Genomic DNA, 15,860 nt, shown 5'->3' with positions numbered 1-15,860 from the left:
GTCCCCCATGATGACATGCATGATTTTAGTGCAATTTTAGAAACATATTCTTCCACAAACTGTTGGTTGTAGGACTTCTTCCACCCATCCATCCATCCATGTTCTAGAAGTCTTCATTTGTGTTGTAGGCGAGACCCTATCTTAAATGAATTTGAGTAAGAGGCGGAGTACACTCTGGACTGGTTGCCAGCCAATCACAGCGGCTTGACAACTTCAGAAGCATTCAAACTTCGATTGTAGATCCCACCATAATGGAAATCTAATACAGAGCGTTGGCGTAAACGTGCTAAGGTTGCATCAGAATCCTTCTAACAGTGGCACACCAGCACCTTCAGCCTCTTGCTCGGTGATTCCGTGTGCCGTGGGAACAGACATAGGCTGGTGCAAGTGTGCGCTATGAACAAAAAAAAAAATTTAAATAAAAAGGAAACAGCACAGGGTTTGCTGACCGCTCAGCGCATCAACGGGAGGGCGAGAGTTTGCCCGCACTGACCCGCAACTCAGCTTTTTGCTTCTAGAGCACTTCAAAAACAGCTATGGCAAAGTGCTGCACATAAACCATGAAAAAACAACCATTCAATTCATCATAATAATAGTGTAACAGGTCATTTTAAAAAAATATACTTGTTTGCCACACGAACCCATCAGCATCATCTGTTGATTTCAGCGGGGCACTCATGAGAGGCGACGAGTCCACTAGTTGTTTCCACTTCTAATGCCTATGTGGGAAATCGTGTCCCATTTCACTGAATTGGTTTTGAAATGATCTATTCACTCCAAATCAATGTGTCCTTATTCATCGAAGTTTTTGAAGCGGATCGAAATGTGACTGGAGAATTGAACTGTACTTTCTGTATGTGAGGATGTTACTCGTCAACGGACGGCTTCTTGTTTGCTTTCCATCTTAGCTTGGAGCAGATGTGCATTCTGTGACCATGACGTCTATGAACCACTGGTGAAAGGAGACTTTGATTCTCACCTCTTTCATCTACAGCCACTTCTAACCAACAACATGGCGTATGTAGGAATAGTTGTTACGATTGTATTATTGTCGATGTTTCATCTTGTGTGTTCTGTTGTACTATAGTTGAGGCGTTTTATTTTGTGTTCTGTCAAGAGCTTTGTTACAGATGCAGCTGTTGTGAAAGCACTTTTTAAATAAAGATGGTGTGTATGGTATTGTATCTATCTATGCCAACGACAGAGTCCAAACATTTAAGCGCTCTTCCATTAGATCACGGGTGTCAAACTCAAGGCCTGGGGGCCAGATCCGGCCCTCCACATCAATTTATGTGGATCGTGAAAGCAAATCATGAGTATCAACTTTCTTGGTGCTTAGGAAAATCTGTACTGAGTTGTCATACATAACAAATACTGTAGTGATAAAACATTGCAACATTTTTTGGGGGTTACCAAAGTCCCATGAACAGCAGTTGAACAAACATCCATTACTTCTGATTTAAAAATGAGTTATCCATCATTTTGTTCAGCGGATGTAGGAATATGGTGAGGAAATTAAACATTATTCTCTCCTCTTTCATCTCAGACTGCTTTAAACAACAAAGCATTATGAGGGAAAAGTGGTTAGGATTGTTTTATGTATGTGTTGTGTTTATTTTTTTACTTTATGTTAACTGTTTTGTTAAGCGCTCTGTTACAGCCACAGCTGTATTGTATTGTATTGTATTTTTGTGGCCATAACGGCCACCAGAGGGAAAATTACAATGTGACCCGCGACAAAAATTAGTTTGCCACCCACCCCAGCACTAAATGGAAGGTACTTTACATAATCGACCTGTGTAGCCAATTTTTATAACATTTTTGTTTGTTGGTGAGCAGGGCCGGACCTGGCTTGTTTTGCACCGTGGACGACACACACACACACACACACACACACACACACACACACACACAAAGCTCGTGCGCCCCCCTGACAGACTGCGCCCTGGGCGACCGCCCACTTTGCCCATAGCAAGAACCGGCCCTGGTGGTGAGCCGTGAGACTTTTCCAAATGTAAAATATGTGCCTTGGCTCAATAAAGTTTGGGAAACAACCATTAAAACTGCCCAGTGGGCGTTACTGTTTTAAATCTGCTTTTTTTTTCTTAGGAGGAGCAGTTGATTAACTCCGATGAACACTACCGAGCAACAAGTGGCTTGAAAGGTAGGATTTTTTTTAACAGGAAAACAATTAAATTGATCAAAGCAGCTTATTAAAATCAATTTATAAGCACCTTAGAAAATACGAGAGATTAAAGTCGTGTATCCAGAGGAACGTTGTAAAGTTCGTGTATCTTACCTAGAAGGAGTATTTTAACCACATTCATCTCCCGCTTGGCGCCCTCGTACAGGTCTCTGTCGATCTTGGCACTGAGTATCCTCGCCTTCTTCTCCTCCTCTGTAACGTCGGTACCGAGACACAGTCCCATCCCGAGCGCACATGTCCTCCTCCCGGAGCTGGACTCAGACGAAGTCCTGACTGAGTTCAAACCGAGCGAGTTTGTTCAAAGTCAGCTGCATGCTCACAGCTCCTCGGTCTCGGCGTGCAGAAAAGCGCCGTTAACATGTGCGAAATATCCCTCCAAAAAGTGCTCTTTGTCGGCCAAACTCATTGGAAGCATCGCTCCCGGTTATGCTCTCTTATTTCACCACAAATCCAAGTTGTTGCGCTTGTTCACCCCAAACAATCCACAGTGCCTCCTCCCACTCCAAAAGGGAATGATTTGGAGTTCGTGGGAAGTGACGTCATCGTGCAGCCAATCAGATTTGTCACCTGTGTGTGTGGCAGGATACAAGGGTCAGCCACGGTGCGCGCGCGCGCGCGCACGCACGTACGCACTCCGCCGCGCGCACCCGCAGTTGCATCATGGGTGTGCATGCTGATGTGCTCAAGGGTCACAGTGGACATGGAAAACGGTCAGACAGGCCAAGTCATTCGTAGAATACATTTTTTAAAATAATCATGTATTTTAAAAAGAATCCAATCATCATTTAGACACACATTCAATTATAAATAATTGAATTTTAGCCGTGGACGGGTCGGGGGATTTTATCGCCCTGGACAGCATGATGACCGACTGGTTAGCACGTCCGCCTCACAGTGCAGAGCTCCTGGGTCCGATTACGGGCCGTGGTCTTCCTGTGTGGGGTTTGCATGTTCTCCCCGTGTCTGCGTGGGTTTTCTCCAGGTACTTCGGTTTGCTCCCACATTCCAAAAACATGCATGGTAGATTAATTGTACACTCTATATTGTGTACAATGTAAGTATATTGTGTACAATGTAAGTGTGATTGTGAGCACTAACGGTTGTTTGTTTATGTGTGCTGGCACCCAGTTCAGGATGTACCCCGCCTACTGTCCGAAGACAGCTGGGATAGGCTCCAGCACGCCCACGACCCTCGTGAGGAAAAGCGATTTAGAAAGTGAATCGATAAAAACACCCTTACTGCCTGTAGAAAGACGACTATTAGTAACAAAGAAAAAAAATGTGCAAGCATACTTTAATGGAAATATATTTTTTCAGATTGTCTCACAAGGGTTAAAAAAAATAAAAAGAATGGATTTTTTTCATAGCACCAACATCTTTGTACACCAAAAGAAGCAAAAACATTTTTTTAAGTGCATTTAAAAATACATGTCTGTACAAACAAGCTTGAAATGGTAGTAAAATCAAAGGCCTAAGGGATATATGAGGGACATAATGTACCGGTACTATTGTCCATCCATTCATTCATTTTCTGATCCGCTTTATCCTCACAAGGGTTGTGGGGGGGGGGGGCTGGAGCCTATCCCAGCTGTCTCCGGGCAGTAGGCGAGGGACACCCTGAACTGGTTGCCAGCCAATCACAGGGCACACATAGACAAACAACCATCCGCGCTCACACTCACACCTAAGGACAATTTAGAGCGTCCAATCAGCCTGCCATGCATGTTTTTGGAATGTGGGAGAAAACCGCAGTACCCGCAAAAAACCCACGCACGCACAGGGAGAACATGCAAACTCCACACAGGAAGGCCGGAGCCAGATTCGAAGCGACGACCGCTGCACTGTGAGGTCGAAACGCTAACCACTTGACCACCGGGCCGCCCTCGGTACATTGTAAAATTGTTTATTATCCATTTTCTATAGTTCTTATGTTCAGAGTTAAAGATTAGATGGAGGCTATGAGTTTACCTCAGGTGACAGATGAACTGCCGTGGACCAGTCCCCAGTTAGTCCACATGCAGAAACAGTGTTAATTGTATTCCTAACCATCACTGGTATTTGCTGAGTGGGAATTACACCAACACTGCTTGCATGGAAGTCAGGCGGCTGTACCATGACATGTTAACAGTAGCTCAATTAACCATTTTTAAAAATTTGATACATGAATTTCAAAAATGATGAATAAATTCTTAATTTGCCAAGTATTGCAACAGGATTCTTGATAGGGTACCGTAAATGCTGAATGGGAGGGATCATGGAAGTATTGAGCCAGTGGGCCTTATTTTGCACGCCCCTGCGCATTATCATTAGGTAGACTTGCACTAAAATCCAGTGGTGCCTCCCGGGATTTGGGGCCGTGTTTAAAAAAAAAAAAAAGAGAGAGTGAGTGTGTGTGTGTGAGAGAGAGAGAGAGAGAGAGAGAGAGAGAGAGAGAGAGAGAGATCACTCATGGGCTGCTCTTTCACAGGCCCTTAGAATCTTCATAACTGTTCTCTGCCTTTTGGCACCCTTCGGTACATCCCCACCGCTCAGTTCTTCAGGAAAGTGCCAACATTTGAAGCTTTCAACAGCTTGGTGAGATAGACATCAATCAAGTCAGTCATCTCTGCTCAGTCACAGACGTGAGAAAAAAAATTTATGAGACAAAACAAGAATTTATGAATCTATGTTTCAACGCACACTACAGAAATATCAATTTTATTTTAGTTTTTTTTACAATTTCCTCACTGAATTCAACATATTGGTGACCAAAGCTTCAGCTGTTTTTGGCATCAAGGAGTACCGTACTTACGGCTTGAGTGCGGTGCGGTGTTAACCTACAAACAGAAGGGCTTTACAACGTCAGGCTTCTGGTATCCCTCAGCCGGGTCGTCCCATTCTTGTGACATAAGCTTTTCCACGGCTCTTTGTTCTCATAATGAGGCTGACGGTTTGCACTTTTCTGCAGCAGCCGGTGCTGGACCGCACCCATCACATTTGGCAAGTTTGGAGCAGCCGTGACCTCATTTCACGGACTCAGTTGGCCGTGATGCACGCCGATGCACAAAGAGCTCTGTCATCAGCGGGGCTGCTGTAAGGGAACGGAAATTGATGGCGACTCAAAGGGCCCATGACTGACAGGAGCCCGAGAAAATTGTTTTTTTTTTTTAAATCCCTGGCAGCACCCCTGGTCATCAGGCAGCACACTGGAATTTATTTCACTCAAGGTAACTTATAAGAAGACTCTTTGCTATATAGCGGGTTTATTACATCATATAATAATGATTGAAAAGATTTGAATAATCCCATTACATATTTATCTCCATCCCACAGGCGCACTTCAGAAATATATTGTCTGACAAAGAATTTGCATTGTTCTGTCAGTGGAACATGCAAAACCTTGAAGTTGCAAACTACATGAAAAATATTTTAGTTCTCAGTCTCCAAAAATGAAATAAGACATTTTCTAAAGCACATTTCTCAGGGCATTGAGAAAAATTGGGAAGACATGGAGCCAACATTAGAATTAGTTTAACATACTACCCCGATATTTGCTATAGCTTTAAGAATGAAGCGCCAATTGTCTAAAAAGCCAAACAATATTCCTTTAATTCTGCATTTAGACCGCACACATAACACATCTCTTCAGGTAACCGAGTAGTAGTTGAAGATCCAGTTCATAAGACTATTTAAAATGTTAAATCCCTTATTATTCTTATGTTAAAAACAAACCTGAAAAACAACAAGTTGAAAAGATTTGTAAAAACCCATTTAAAATTCCAATAGAAATGATAAGTCATATTTTTTCCAGTAATTAAGAGCTTTAACATACTACTTGTATACCCATCCTGTGGAATGTGCTGTGCAATTACAGGAACGAATGAACACACGATTGAGGTTTAAGATATTGCGCTTAAAAACGGGCCAAACCAAGTCTGGAGCAGAGCACAGAAAGAAGCCTACCTAGAAGCAAAGAGACACAAACCAGGATTTCGCACCCAAACAAGTGTCTGTAACCAGCTGCATTCAATTGCAGCGGCGGATTGTTGAGAGAGAGCGTGGATCTTCCACCCTGGTTCAAGCTCACTCACGTAGCAGAGCCAGTACATCGTACATCGGAGCAATCGGCGTCCCAGTTCTCTAGTGCGCCATTTCACTCTGCTCCTCTTTCTTCTTCAAGGCCTCGATCACCGCCATTTCCTTGGCCTCCTTCTTCTGGTTCCTGGCTTCAAACTGCAGCCTGCCCGGGAGGACGGTGACCGTTAAGGATAAGAGGACCTCGGCACCGGAGCCAAATACACGCAGACGGAAAAGACCAAGAGAAGCAAGCGATTTAGGGGCATGACCTGTTTTCAATGATCCTCTGTACGATATCATCGGTGGTGAGACTGTTTGCACTATCAATGGTCCGAAACATCCCTCTCCTCTTGGGCTCCTGGGGCGAAAAGACACAATGTTACAGTAGTCTACCACCGTGAAGGACCTACAGTCTTGAACCGAGCCATGCCATTTGGACTGACGGATCAGAATTAGATTCAAAAACAGCAAATACAACAAAGATTTTTGATATTTACGCGTAGCAAATACAGCAAAGATTTTTGATATTTACGTGTAGAATGACAGTTCAGAAAAAAAAAAACAGTGTCACAATGGTGAATACATTTTTCTGTTGTAAAAAGCTCACCCCAAAAAAAGGAGTATTTGACGAGTCCAGAAAAGTGCGTTTTTTTCTTTGCACGAGTTTCATTTCTGATTCGTTCCGCTTGAATCAGTAATTTGAACTTCTGCATTCATGCGTTAAGAATTTTAACATACGTGGGTCGATTTGAATGAATAAGGCCTTGTCTCAGTTCACAGACGGATGTCACTCATTGATCTACTCCATCAAATACAACCACATTTCCTTTTAATGATAACAAATAGCAAAATCTCCATATGAATCTGTACTCACTGCATAGGGGTCCGACCCATCCTTGTCTTGAAATACTTTTGTCATGCCGTGACAAACCAGGTCCACCTGCAAATAATTCAGATTAAATTATTTGAAATGAGTGCCTCCAACATCCCAAAGAAAAAAAAACAAAAAAAGATTTTCTTTTCAAGACTGTCTACACTCACATACATAGATGGCTTAGTTGTCACATGATCACATGAAGCTTAACAATGGGTCAATTTCGATGATCAACATTTGAAAACTGTAAAAACACGCCACCTACCTTGAAATGATCCAGCAGGTCTCTCGTCACCGCATAGGGCGCACCGATCACCACTTCGGAAACATACTGCGCACATGGAAAGACAACGGTCACACACCTGGAGTCTCATTAGAGGTAAGATCTGAAGCCCGAGCCTAAAATGTCAATCATTGCTTTGGGTCGGGTCGGGCTTCTCTCTCGCTCACTTTTTTTTTTTAATAAATATATAACAACGCACTGTGATGTTACTACCCAAACGTCACAGTGCGCTGAGGTGTTTCGAGGCCATGAATAGTTTTGGCCACGACAGACCGTGGTTCGCAAAAAAAAAAACAGAAGTCGCCTCATCACAACACGTACTATACTAAACTCGTGCAATGACAATTCAAAGAACTCCTTCATCTCTCTGTCTATTATCTACCCGTCATTGTTCTTTGTCTGTCTGCTTCTCTCTCTTAAAGTGCCGCGCTAGATTCTTAAGGACGTACTGTTGCTGTGGTATATGGCCCAAATTTCAACCCGTCACATTGACGGGCGGCCTTAAATTTTTCCCGTCAACTCTTAAAAAAATCCGTCAATGATTGAAAATTGTCGGTTAATGTACCCTCTGCAGAAACAGATGATGTAAATGTTTATCCAGTACAGTCTTGTTTAACTTCGATTTCGTTACAAAAGACAGGCTTTAATTTGTGATCATAAATCACCCCTCCTACTCCTGAGTCCTCACAAATAAAATATGAAATTTCGGGTTTGATTTGGGCTCGGGCCTGCAAATCAAGTTAATTGGTCGGGCTCGGGCCGGGTCGGGCTGGATTTTTTGGCCCGATATTACCTCTAAGTCTCGTCATCAAACACTCTTGGTAGCGCACATGAGCTTAATGCTTTTAAAGGGAATGAATGAATACATAAAGTAGGAGATGTTATGAGTTGTGCTCATGCAAAGCTGGTGTGACTCGAGTACTGAAGACCACTAGCCAAGTAACACTTTGATGAGTGTAGCCGTGCTATTACCCGACAGGCCAGGACGCTCAGAGTCCTCTCGTGGACGTTCATGATGGGGTAGTTCTTTCCCTTGTACCGATTCACTTCCTGAGTAGAATAAAGAGCTCGATGAACGACATAAAGGTGCTATCCCAAACAAAAACCCAGAATGTTTTTCACTGTTATGTGTGAGATGTGCCTCATGTGACATACCTGATCAAAATGCAGACCTACAATGACATAGGGTCTCTCTGCCAGCTTGTAGACTTTTGCTAAGAAGTCGACATGGCCGATGTCTGCCAGGAGTCACAAGTAAAGGCAACAACTAATAGAAAAAAAAACATTTTGCATTTTATGTTAAATGCTCTGTAAAGTGCTTTGTTACAGCTGCAGCTGTTGTCAAAGCGCTATATAAATAAAGATGGATTGTATTTTATGACCGGGAAGTTGAGCAGTTACACTAAAGATCAAGCAAAGGGCAAGAGATAAAATTGCTGTTTTTTTTTGTTTCTTTATATTTGTGAAGGGCGGCCCGGTGGTCCAGTGGTTAGCGGGTCGACCTCACAGCCGTTGGTTCGATCCCGGCTCCAGGCTTCCTGTGTTGGGTTTGCATGTTCTCCCCATGCTTGGGTGGGTTTTTCTGTGGGTCCTCCGGTTTCCTCCCACATTCCAAAAACATGTATGGCAGGCTGATTGAATGTCTACCTCACAGTGCAGAGGTACCGGGTTCAATTCCAGCTCCAGCCTCCCTGTGTCTGAGTTTGCATGTTCTCCCTGTGCGTGTGTGGGTTTTTTGCGGGTACTGCGGTTTCCTCCCACATTCCAAAAACGTGCATGGCAGGCTGATTGAACACTCCAATTGTCCCAAGGTGTGAGTGTGAGCGTGGATGGTTGTTCGTCTGTGTGTGCCCTGCGATTGGCTGGCCACCGGTTCAGGGTGTCACCCCCCACCTACTGCCCAAAGACGGCTGGGGTAGGCTCCAGCACCCCCGTGACCCTTGTGAGGATAAAGCGGATCGGAAAATGGATGGATGGATGGATGGATGGATGGATTTGTGAAGTACAGACAGCCTTGTGAAAATGATCCCCATTTACAAAGAGCTCAAGAGATAAAAATGTGTCCATACCACAGTCAATTGCACCCCCGCCACCTTCTTATTCAAAAGAACATTTCTAATGGAGTACTTGGCCTATCTTTGAGTTGAGAATTTGAGTTATGCAAGTAAAATATAATACAATCCAGTACCCCTTTATTTGTACGGTGTTTCACAACTGCTGCAACTGTAACAAAGCGGCCTACCAATGGGTCCAGGCTACTTTCTGTAGATATCATTTCACCAGAAAAGCGTTATCGAGGTATGCGTGTTCCGCCATTCATGACTTGAATGTGAGATCAAAAGCATCTACTGTGAGACACATTTGAAAAGTTTGTAAACAACACACGGCCAGAGTAGAAATGTTGAGCTTGGTTTGTCAATGTAAGGATACGGAAGAGGTCAAATGCCCCGGCGACATATATGATGGTGTCTCCGGGTTGAGGCTCCTTCCCCGAGGCAAACTGGATGATCTTCTGGGACGTCTGTAAGAACTGTGACACTCCAGTCCATGGACTGTGGCCTTTAGGACCCTTAAACACAAGACCACAATTTGTCATTATGACAGCCTCATTATCTTTTGTTTTTTAAACAACTCACACTTAAGAGGGAAGAAAAAAAATAACCAAGACTTACGTACCTTCCCAAAATTGTCTGTATGCTGCTGATAATCAGGATTATCCTGTAGAAAATGATTAGAAGGAAGTATGATCTCCTGAACTAAATGATTAGAATGCAAACATACGATATATCCAGCTACTTATTATTTTCTCTTTTCACTTTCGATTGGAAATCGAAAAATGGAAAGAGTTGTCCGTTTTCCATCCACTTCAACTCGGCAGTCATTAACTTTTGCCGGAGTCATTGTGCACTCACGTGACATAGCTGAAACGGGTCAATAAATACAGTTGAATTGAGTTAATCGTCCAGCCCTCGCATACATATTCTTGTAAACATTGGACAATGGCTGCACATATCGGTGCTTATGAAGTGATTTGCCCCAAGCCTTCTTACTAGTTCACATGTGATGTCAATGTAATACAACGGAACAGAACATACAACGTAAGGTCGTGGAAGCGTCAACTCACCATGTTGCTATGATGTGATTTGGTCATGAGAAGCATGCGTCCCACAAGGTCTGTGGTGGAGACTCCCTGAGTGCGTTTACATTCCCGATAACGTCCTGCTCTTTTCACCTCGTCATATGTGTCCTTTCCATCCACAGTCAGTGTGATGTCATCTGTTAAAAAAAAAAATAATAAAAAACAGGCAAAACTCATAGCTGGTAACACGCGGAGCATTTTTGACAACAGGTTCCTACCTCCGTGCACACAGAAGTCACAGTTGAACTTGTCCAGAGTCTCCAAGGTGGTGACGTAGGGAGCCCCTTCCACAATCTCGTCCACCCACTTGATGGCCCGCACCATCTTATAGCGCTCTTCCTGAGTGAAGACTGGCGGGCCTTTGTGCTTGGAGATTTCCGCTTTTGACGGCATGAGACAAAAAATACCGGCTATAGATTATCACTGCCAGAAAACAAGAAACTAATGCACACCACTGCAATTGGATCATTAAGGCCGTGCCAAAGAGTGAAGCAAGACACAAATTTTATTTCCATCTTTTAAAACATTGCCGGGAAAGCTTAACAGATTACAGAAATGAAGATCACCCAACATGAGGTTCATTTGCACAGTCTAATTCAGTCCAGAAGTTTCATTTCAGTTTATTTCTGTGTTTGCAGTGGTGTAGAGACACTCACTATTTTACTGGGAGCTGCTTTTAATATTACGCTGACCTTCAAATCATAAAGCTGCTCACCAAAAAGTAGCTGAAAAGTAAAGGCGGCACTTTGTGAGTGTTTTCACAAATGTGAGGCGTAACTACTTAAACAGCAGTGCACAAACAATGTGTCAGCTGGGTCCTTACCATCCGTATGCACTCCGACGATGAGGTGATCTCCCATGCCTTTAGCTTGCCGCAGTTGATTTGAGTGACCGTAGTGGACCATGTCATAACTACAAAGAAAGCACAGAAACACAATGGCGTGGAAAAATTGTCAACGCAGTCAGAAAATACCTGCTTGCTGCCTTTTTATAAATTGGGAATTTAATCGCAAGGAGGAGACAGAATCATTGATCACTGATCAATTCACTGATTAAAAATCCTAATGATTGTTGGGAATTGATTGATGATTACCACTACATGACTCTCAACGTTCGTAGTGCACCTCCAAGATGTTTTAGGTTGACATGAAATGGTGTTCGTTTTTTTGTTGTTTTTTTTTTTTTTAAGAGGAGTAACAGCATCCAGGACATTTGAGATTTTCCATATTGCTTGTGTTCAGTGCTCAGCTCTTTCGTTTTGTACTTTATTTTACTTTAACATTACCGAACGAGCCAGAATAGTTTTGCTTGACAAAATTATTACATAAACTCCATAACTTGTCGTACACGTGAATGACAAAGGTTACTGGGAGAAAGGTTATGACTAGAGACATGACATGTTTATATTCGCTCTCTAACCTGGCGCTTTATTTTTTTCACTCAACTGATCGATAAAACGAGCAAGTTTCACTATTCATGAAACCCTTCACCAGCCAATTCATTAGGTAGACCTTCACAATCATATGAGATCCAACGTATGAATAGAAATCCAATTCCAATGAAGTCGGGACGTTGTGTTAAACATCAATAAAATCAGAATACAATGATTTGAAAATCATGCTTAAAAAATATTTAGATGGCTACTCAACAAAGACAATATATTTAATGGTCAAATTGATAAACTTTTTTTGAAGCAATTAATCATTAACTTAGATCTTTATGGCTACAGCACTTTCCGAAAAAGCTGGGACAGTGTCATGTTTACTACTATATTACATCACTTTTTCTTTTTATGCAGCGATTTCTCCAGATTCTCTGAAGCTTCCGATATATTATGGATCGTGGGTTGTACATTTCTCACACAGTTGTTCACAAAGAGATGAACCTTGCCCCATTTTTGCTTGTGAATGACTGAGCAAATCATGGAAGCTCCTTTTATATTCAATTGTGGCAGCCACCTGTTCCCAATACAATGATGAGCATTCCTCAACTTCCTTTTTTTGCCACCTATCCCAGCATTTTGGATTGGATTGGATTGGATAAGCTTTATTGTCAAATGTACTGTATGTGTAACATACAGCACAGATGAAATTTATTCCCTCTCAACATAAAACAAGAGGAGCCGCTGCGGGTGTCCGCGCCGCTATCAAAAGAAAAGTTAACAAAAAAATGACAAAATAATACAAAACAACACATGAGACACAGACAATCGTGCACTCTTAACCACTTTCCTGCATACACTTTGTTGTCTGAAGCAGTTATAGATGAAAGAGGAGTGAATCAAAGTGTCCTTTCCACCAGTGGATCAAAGACGTCATGCTGCAATGTGCACACGTCTGCTACAAGCTAAGCTTGAAAGCAAAAAGAGGAGTGCTCCAGCTATAAAAGTTCATGATTATTTGCTACACTTTTGAAGTGTATTCAATTAAATACAAGTTGATATATATATATATATAAACCCACGTTCAATGAATTCCACGGAGTTATATATATACAACTCTTCAAATTTGCTAGTTCATTTTGACATGTCACATTTTGATAAAAGTTTAAGTACCATATTTGATGATAATTGAGTTCCACGTCTGACATTCCAAATTTGGAGGCTATTAATAACGGATATTGACTGGAAAAACTTTGAAGGTTACCGTGATAGTTTTCCAGATATTGCTGATTAAAATGGCTTTTTAGAGTATGACTACAAAAACCGCCTAAAATACCCTACATTCAATGACTTTTCATGAGAAAATATTGACAACGGCGACCTAATATTTGGGATTTTTTTCCCATTAACAAGTGTGTCTTTTTACTAGAATGTTTACAGGACATTCCGAGACGGTCAGGTGGTGGGCTTTGGATGAAATGACACGGAATGCCCCATTTATTGTGGTTGTCTTTCGGTGTTGTTCAAGTATAAAGTGTGTTTCTGCGGACAAAACTGTTCTTGTCTCGACTCGTAGAACTGACGTTACATAACATGACACTTATCTAATGCGATCGGGAAAAACATAAATGGTACGTTTTTTAAGACCTCAGTTGAACAAATGCAGTCGTCAAGATTACGTTATTTGCGGTTGTGCAGTAAAACAGAATTCTTTCAATTGCTGACATTGCCAAGCGGCTAGCATTAGCATGCTGAATAGCTGGAGTACGATCTGCATACAGTAGTGACTAGTCATCTGTGACGTGACAAACCCACAATCCGCATTCAATGAATTGCTCGGAGTTAAACACAGCAGTGAGGTTAAATCTAATCTTACCAGCCGTCACACCAAAGCCGGACAACGCGCTTCCTTTTCTCCGGGCTGCACATTGACCCTGCCGGCTGAGTACCACGGCCGCCGTCCCCAAATTGTTCCTCCGTGTCGTGATGGCCGTTTTTAATCATTTTGACGGATTTTTACCACACACCGCCCGACTGTAGTACAAACTAAGAATAGCTAATCCGGTCACTCACGAGTGAATTTGTTTTCACGGAGATTATGCCAAATACAGGACACCCACTGGCCGGTTGTACTAGGGCAGTGACGTCACTTAAACAGCCAACGCCCCCAACTACGCCTGATCGATCACGTGATTAAAGTAGCCAGGCCCGCAAAAGCGCATTTTTGCCTGTAGATGGCAATGTTTTTCACACTTTTGCACTGGGAGAACTGTTGGTTTCCTCTCTTGCCTGGTTAATAATAATAATAATAATCATAATAATAATAATACATTTTATTTATAAGCGCCTTTCAAGACACCCAAGGACACTAACAAATACGTAAACAAAAACACTTTTTTTGACTTGCTCCCATTTCCACAAAATCAAAATGGCGTGGAGTTTCTCGCCTGTTTCATACACTCTGATCCCCAGGACATGCCCGAAAATACACAAGCCCATCGGAAAAATTACCATATTTTCCCAAAATTCCAATGGCTACACGTCCCCTGGAGGGCATATGACTGTGTGACTATTCTGATTCAAAATGTATTTGCTCAACAGTTTCAGGATAGATGGTCTGACTCACCATCAAATGGACAGGAGTCATTTTGTCTGTTTCCATCGACTGCCTGGTTCTGCCTGTAACTATTATCAGAATCAGAAAACCTTTAATCGTCTCACAATGGAGAAATTCCTAATTTACAGCAGCAAAGTTATGAAAGGAAGAAAGTAGAAGAACAAACTATAGGAGGTGCTGTAAAGGCAGCCACTCTCGTGGCGCCATCTTGAAGTCATAATAACATATAACAAAATAATACAACAAACACATAAGACACAGACAGTCATACAATCTTAACCACTTTTCTGCATCCTCTTTGTTGTTTGAAGCAGTTATAGATAAAAGAGGAGAGGATCAAATGGTGGGAGTTATGAGCTCGGAGATAAGTTGTCTGGGGCCTAATGGCCACCTTAAATCAATAAACAAACATCTCCTCGGTGAGAGATCAGGCAAAGTACAGCTCAGAACCCCCTAAAACACAGATGTCAAATTCCAGTCCTCGTGGGCCATTGTGAGCCTGACAATGATCCTCATCATTTGAATCAGGTGTATTGAAGGAGGAAAACATATGTAACATGCAGGATAGTGGCTCTGGAGGACCCGAGTTTGACACCTGTGTCCGAAGACAATGACAACATATGAAAGCTAGGATTTCGGTCTCAAATACTGCATCTGACTCCTCTGTCCATATTCCGTGTGCAGCGGTGCTAAATTCTTTTGAAACTGTGTCCTTGAAGCTTTTGGAGGATGTAGTTCGCCAGACGAAGCCATCTGGCTCCCCCTGTGACTCTCTTCCCCCGCATTTCTTTTAGGAGGTTCTACCGAGTGTTGGTGCATCGGTCTTGGACATCATCAACAGCAGCCTCTCTTCTGGTATAGTTCCCCAACAGTTTAAACATGCTGTGGTCCAACCCTTGATCAAGAAACCTGGTCTTGATCCAGACGTGCTGTCAAATTTCAGGCCCATCTCCAAACTGCCTTTCATTTCAAAAATTCTGGAAAAAGTGGTGCACATGCAGTTGAAACTTTTCTTGGATGAACATAACATCTTGGAGGTCTTCCAGTCAGGTTTCAAGACGATGCATAGCACGGAGTCAGCCCTGTTACGCGTTTCTCATGACATCCTGCTGGCAAATGACAATGGAGACTATGTGTGTCTAGTTTTATTGGATTTAACTGCAGCATTTGATACAGTGGATCACAGTATTCTGCTGACTCGTTTGCAGCACTTGGTGGGCATTGGCGGTAGCGCTCTTGAGTGGTTTAGGTCCTATTTAGCTGCCAGAACCTTTTGTGTCAGCCTTGGCTGCTCTGAGTCACGC

At 42.6% G+C, this 15,860-nt stretch overlaps 2 protein-coding genes and 2 long non-coding RNA genes across 5 annotated transcripts in view; 2 read left to right on the top strand and 2 right to left on the bottom strand.

Annotated features, from left to right (window-relative positions):
* Window positions 1–2,762, bottom strand: part of gnav1 (guanine nucleotide binding protein (G protein) alpha v1) — a 38,270-nt gene extending 35,508 nt beyond the window's left edge. Inside the window, exon 1 of the mRNA XM_019889189.1 lies at window positions 2,300–2,762. Within this exon, the coding sequence (XP_019744748.1) occupies window positions 2,300–2,429 (130 nt within the window). The 5' untranslated portion in view covers window positions 2,430–2,762. The remainder of the gene's footprint in view (window positions 1–2,299) is intronic.
* Window positions 1,233–8,484, top strand: LOC109527336 (uncharacterized). Its single transcript, XR_002170514.1, has 3 exons — window positions 1,233–1,299; window positions 7,043–7,048; window positions 8,475–8,484. It is a non-coding gene; the product is annotated as an uncharacterized LOC109527336 (long non-coding RNA).
* Window positions 1,719–5,527, top strand: LOC109527337 (uncharacterized). Its single transcript, XR_002170515.1, has 2 exons — window positions 1,719–2,164; window positions 5,154–5,527. It is a non-coding gene; the product is annotated as an uncharacterized LOC109527337 (long non-coding RNA).
* pcyt2 (phosphate cytidylyltransferase 2, ethanolamine) overlaps window positions 5,766–15,860 on the bottom strand; it is a 12,771-nt gene continuing 2,676 nt past the window's right edge. The window contains exons 2-13 of one of the 2 annotated variants that reach the window (XM_019889188.1): window positions 13,816–14,071; window positions 11,382–11,470; window positions 10,777–10,938; window positions 10,544–10,695; window positions 10,096–10,137; window positions 9,850–9,988; window positions 8,575–8,657; window positions 8,392–8,469; window positions 7,402–7,467; window positions 7,137–7,202; window positions 6,532–6,620; window positions 5,766–6,425 (exon numbers count right to left, since the gene is read on the bottom strand). In XM_019889188.1, the coding sequence (XP_019744747.1) occupies window positions 6,326–6,425; window positions 6,532–6,620; window positions 7,137–7,202; window positions 7,402–7,467; window positions 8,392–8,469; window positions 8,575–8,657; window positions 9,850–9,988; window positions 10,096–10,137; window positions 10,544–10,695; window positions 10,777–10,938; window positions 11,382–11,470; window positions 13,816–13,943 (1,194 nt within the window). In that variant the 5' untranslated portion in view covers window positions 13,944–14,071 and the 3' untranslated portion in view covers window positions 5,766–6,325. Of the gene's footprint in view, window positions 6,426–6,531; window positions 6,621–7,136; window positions 7,203–7,401; window positions 7,468–8,391; window positions 8,470–8,574; window positions 8,658–9,849; window positions 9,989–10,095; window positions 10,138–10,543; window positions 10,696–10,776; window positions 10,939–11,381; window positions 11,471–13,815; window positions 14,111–15,860 lie in introns of those variants that run through there. The other variant, XM_019889187.1, reaches the window with a different exon arrangement.

This window comes from Hippocampus comes, unplaced genomic scaffold (genome assembly GCF_001891065.2).
Source record: "Hippocampus comes isolate QL1 unplaced genomic scaffold, H_comes_QL1_v1.1 scaffold86, whole genome shotgun sequence".
NCBI classification, from domain to species: domain Eukaryota; kingdom Metazoa; phylum Chordata; class Actinopteri; order Syngnathiformes; family Syngnathidae; genus Hippocampus; species Hippocampus comes.
Note: the sequence above shows the minus strand (reverse complement) of the source record. Positions and strands in the feature narration are given on the sequence as shown.